The 4,821-nt window shown below is 37.6% G+C and overlaps 1 protein-coding gene across 1 annotated transcript; it reads left to right on the top strand.

The window, feature by feature from the left end:
* The first annotated feature begins 346 nt into the window (after positions 1–346).
* On the top strand, positions 347–3,369 carry LOC112516269 (pumilio homolog 12-like). Its single transcript, XM_025123286.1, has 5 exons — positions 347–1,701; positions 1,775–1,937; positions 2,677–2,840; positions 2,913–3,171; positions 3,262–3,369. Exons 1-5 carry the CDS (start codon positions 347–349, stop codon positions 3,367–3,369), a joined length of 2,049 nt encoding a protein of 682 aa, XP_024979054.1.
* The last annotated feature ends 1,452 nt before the right edge of the window (positions 3,370–4,821 follow it).

Here is a 4,821-nt window from a genome sequence, read left to right as displayed (position 1 = left end):
ATCACCTATACATACACTGTGTGTATTAACATCCTTAATCTTTGCATGCTTCACCAAACTCATTCCCAAAGATCAAAATTTCCCAAAAACCCAAGTGAGCTTATGATTATGATGATTATGATGGTATCATCACCTAATTAGAAAACCCACATCTTCAATCTGATTCTTGATTGATTCTAGCCAAACCCAGATGAGAAAAAGGTTTAATCTGTTGTGGGTTTTCCTTTTCTAGTGTTTCTTGATCGTTTTCTTGATGTCTGTGCTTTGAATTTCTACTTTTCAAGATTTCTTGATTTCCCTGTTTTTGTTTGTGTTTTTGTTGTTGTACACTTTTTGTTTATTGTTGATGGTTGAGAGATTTGGGATTATTGAGAACATGAAGGATGATGAAGAACTGGAAATGTTGTTGGGTGAGATCCCTCATGCAATTCATCATCATCATCATCCATCATATGCGAATGGCCTCCATCATCATCATCATGTTGTCAATGGTAATGTTCATGGTAATGGGTCTATTGCTCCTCAAACAGTGAATAGGATGAGGTATGGTATGTATGATGATGATGATGATGATTCATCATGTAGCTACCACCAGAATCCATGTGTTTCCCCTGCTACTGTCTTTCCAAGCATGTTCTCTAATGGCCATTCATCATCTGATACATCATCATCATCATCATCATCATCATCAACCCTTCATCCATTTCATGATCCCATCCCCAAACCCCACATCATCTCAAGAAACCCCCATTCGCAACTGAGCGAATCTTCTTACGGGAAGGAAGTTGATTCAAATTTGATTGATGAACTTGATTTATCATGTAATCTTGGTCGAATGTATATCAATCAGGATCAAAACCAGGGTCTACTTCATGATCATCGAATCAATTCAACTAGATTTGGGGCATCTAACCCTCCATTTCCAAGAATCCCCATCAATTCCGATAGTGAATTGAATCCAGCATTCTTCGATTTCCAGCAAAATTGTGGGTTATTTCCATCTGCTCAATCTGAGAATTTGTTAAATTATTGTTATCAATGGGGGATTCTAGCTGTTCCCAATGGCTTATACTGTATGAATCAAATTGGGATGAATTCTATAGATGAAAGGGGCATAAGTGCACACTCCTGTTTGCAAAAGCCCAAGAGTAACATGAACCATGACCCGCTTCGATTTCACCATACGGCAACCGGTGGTTCGTCAAGTGTCAGAGTCCATCGTGGTGGGCTTGAGGGTTTAGCCGCTAGTGAGGATAGTTTGATCATTCAAGGTGAAGATTTGAGTCGAATTAGAACCATAGGATTCGGTGGTGCAAGAGGACCTAACAAGAGGGGGGCTCAGTCATGGCTCGAGCCAAGTTGCTATGAGTTCATGGACCCTTGCGTAAATGGTCGAACAAAGGTCCATTTGTCTTGTTCTTCGCATTTAGCTGAAGCTCAAAGATATATCTTTCTGATGGCTAAAGATCAACACGGGTGTCGGCTTCTGCAAAAGATTTTCGATGATGGAAACCCTCAACATGTTCAGATTGTGTTTAATGAGATCATCGGGCACGTGGTTGAGCTTATGATCAACCCATTTGGGAATTACCTTATGCAGAAACTATTGGAAGTGTGTAATGAAGAGCAAAGAATGCATATTTTGATGGCGATCACTCTAGAACCGAGGGAACTTGTGCAAATTTCGTTGAATACTCATGGGTAACTTTCGGTTTGATCTGTTTAATGTCGTTATTCAACCTTAAAATGGTCTAAAAATTCTGTGTTTTTGTAGAACTCGGGTCGTACAGAAGCTCATAGAGACTCTTAAAACCCGACAGCAAGTTAAGCTCGTGATATCTGCGCTTGAACCAGGGTTTCTTGCTCTTATAAAGGATCTCAACGGTAATCATGTCATTCAGCGATGCTTGCAGTGTCTCAGCAACGAAGATAATAAGGTGCGGACCAAATATTTGAGCATACATTACGATTTTTTAGCGAAAAAATAGGTTTAATTTCCGTTCTTTTTATATGTTTATCATACTTGTGTTGTTCATTAGTTCATCATGCTGATGTGGTATAATGGACGTATGTTATTTATAACAAATTTGATTGGTTTATTGTATTATGCTATAATGACTGAATGGCAAAACGGTTTGTAATCCCGTATGTGCTAGAAGTCATCTTACGCTATCAAAATGCGAGCTTTTCTTTTGTATTAATGCCCTCTAAATTCATTTGAAATGGTTAACCGAACTAATTAGGAGTTCCGTACCCTTTGACTTTAGAGGTCAAACGTACTCGCTCTAAATTTAAAATCGCTCCTATGATCTAAACATTGTGATGAAAAAACCTTGGTGATTACAGTTAATCTTGTTATTGTTACTAAACGGAATTCGTTAATCTTGGTTTCGTTACAAAATCTATACGCTTTTGGACTTTGAAAGCAACAGGTTTGACCTGAAATTTTCAAAATGTATTCTTGTTTGCTATGTTTCGTCTGAGTGTTCTTTGAACCAGTTCTAATTAGTATGTGCGGGCTAGTCGTGGAGATCATGGGTTCGGGTTATGAAAACAATTTGTTTGCAAAATGCAACTGAAACATGGAGCCTTGGTGCACCAGGGTTCACCTTTTTTGGTTCTCGAAACACTACTCTCGATATCTATAAAGTTCATCCGTTTCTTTATTGATCACAGTTTATTTTCGAAGCTGCTGCAAAATTCTGTGTTGAAATCGCGACTCATCAACATGGGTGTTGCGTGTTGCAAAGATGCATCAATCACTCGACCAGCAAACACCGTGAAAACTTGATCTCGGAAATTTCGGCAAACGGGCTTCTTCTAGCGCAAGATGCATTCGGGTAAACATTATGGAGCGATTTTCTTGAAATCTTTGGAGTCGTTGACGAAGCTAACAGTTATTGTGAATGCAGAAACTATGTCGTACAGTACATTCTCGAGCTGCAGATTCCATCGGCCGTTTCGAAGCTGACCTCGCAGTTCGAGGGAAACTATGTGCATCTCGCGATGCAAAAATTCAGCAGCCATGTGGTCGAGAAATGTTTAGCCGTATTAGACAGTCAAGTTCGGTCAACCATCATCCGTGAGTTGATCTCGGCTACTCATTTCGAGCAGTTGCTTCAAGATCCCCACGCCAATTACGTTATTCAAACCGCTCTTCGTGTTTCTGAGGTAAGTAATCTTTCAACAAAAATTGTGGTTTGTTACTCCGCTCGTATAATCTGAATCAGACAACATGATCGAAAAGCTTTCGATGTGCAGGGTCTGCTTCATAACTCGTTGGTGAATGCAATCGAATCCCATAAGGCTATGTCACGCAACAGTCCGTATTCGAAGAGGATTTTCTCCCACAAGCTTTTGAGGAGGTGAATGGATGCATGATGATAATGTTGTTGTTTTCTATGTTGGTTAGGGGTGGGGTCGTGATAGCGATGGTCGTGTGTTCGATATCGGGATTTTTTGGTCGAATTTGTCTGCGATGATAGCGGTTTTCGAGTGATAGATAGGGAGGGAAAGCAAATTTTGGGTTCAAGTTGCTTAAAAGTTGAAAGATAATGACAATGTTGATGTAGTTTCACTTTGTTTGAATATGTAACTTTGGATGTTAAAATCTTCATTTTTGGAGCTTATTTTTTTGGTATTCGAAACCGTCTGATCAAAGTCGCCGACGATGTTCTGATACCGTTTAAGCATAATGCTCGATATCGCTCTCGGAACGGCTGAATTTCAAAACACACTGACGATCGTCGTTGGCCCCTTCGCCCCTCCTAGCCCTGTCGCCCTCTCTTACCCTCTCCACTACGCGTCGCCGTCTTGCCCCTCTGATATCCGACAACTAGTGTTGGATATGGGCCGAATTGATCAGATTAAAGACATCTAAACAATCTAATCTATTGTTTGCAATTTGAAAAAAAAGTCAAAAACCTAACCCAATCCAAACTGTGCAGGTTGGGTTGATCAGGTTTGAAACTTTAGTACATTATTTCATAATATAGTTAAGCTTTAATGTTTAAACGAAGTAAAATCATGTGAAAAGACTAAGGGGGTGTTTGGGATTGCTTATTTAAAACAACTTATGTTTTTTCATAAAAGTGCTTATTAACTTATGTGGTATTAAAACCGAATTTTGTAAAAGTGTTTGGATTAGTGTATAGCGGTACCAAAAAGCAATAAGCTGATAAATTATTTTTTAATGTTTGACAAATTTTGCTTATATATATATATGTGAAATGACCAAAAAGAATAGTTTTCTATAATATTGACAAAAAATTATATTAATAAGATTAATAATTTATATCAATAAGATTAATAATTAACAAACAATAATAAAACATGGTTAAAATGGTAAAATGGTAATAAACAGTTTTTCATAAGTCAAGAAGGATTAACTTATCAAAAACTGCTTATTACCGGTTTGGCACCGATATAAGCAGTTTTATCTTTCCTCCTCCAAACACTAGCATTTAACTTATCACTGGTGCCTGACTGAAATAAATTAAAAAAACACCTAAAATAAGCAATCCCAAACACCCCCTAACAAACTCAAAAAAAGTTGAAAGCTCATGCAAATTAGAAAAGTAAAAGTACGGTTGAAATTGTAATATAAATTTGAACATAACTAATTAAGGACTGGTTTAAATTCTAATGTACATATATTATCAAGGACCTAGTAATAATATTAAATTCATAGTATATAAAGACACCGGGTTCATCAGATTGGGTTGACTTCAAACTAAGCTGTTGAATTTACATAATTTAAAAAAGAAATCCTTATGCAAATTTGCATAAGGATCCACTTGTGCGTAAATATTTTTTTTTTAA

This window comes from Cynara cardunculus (assembly GCF_001531365.2).
Source record: "Cynara cardunculus var. scolymus isolate 2C chromosome LG 8, CcrdV1, whole genome shotgun sequence".
Classification (NCBI taxonomy): domain Eukaryota; kingdom Viridiplantae; phylum Streptophyta; class Magnoliopsida; order Asterales; family Asteraceae; genus Cynara; species Cynara cardunculus.
The sequence above is the reverse complement of the archived record's forward strand: the minus strand, read 5'-3'. Positions and strand labels throughout refer to the sequence as shown.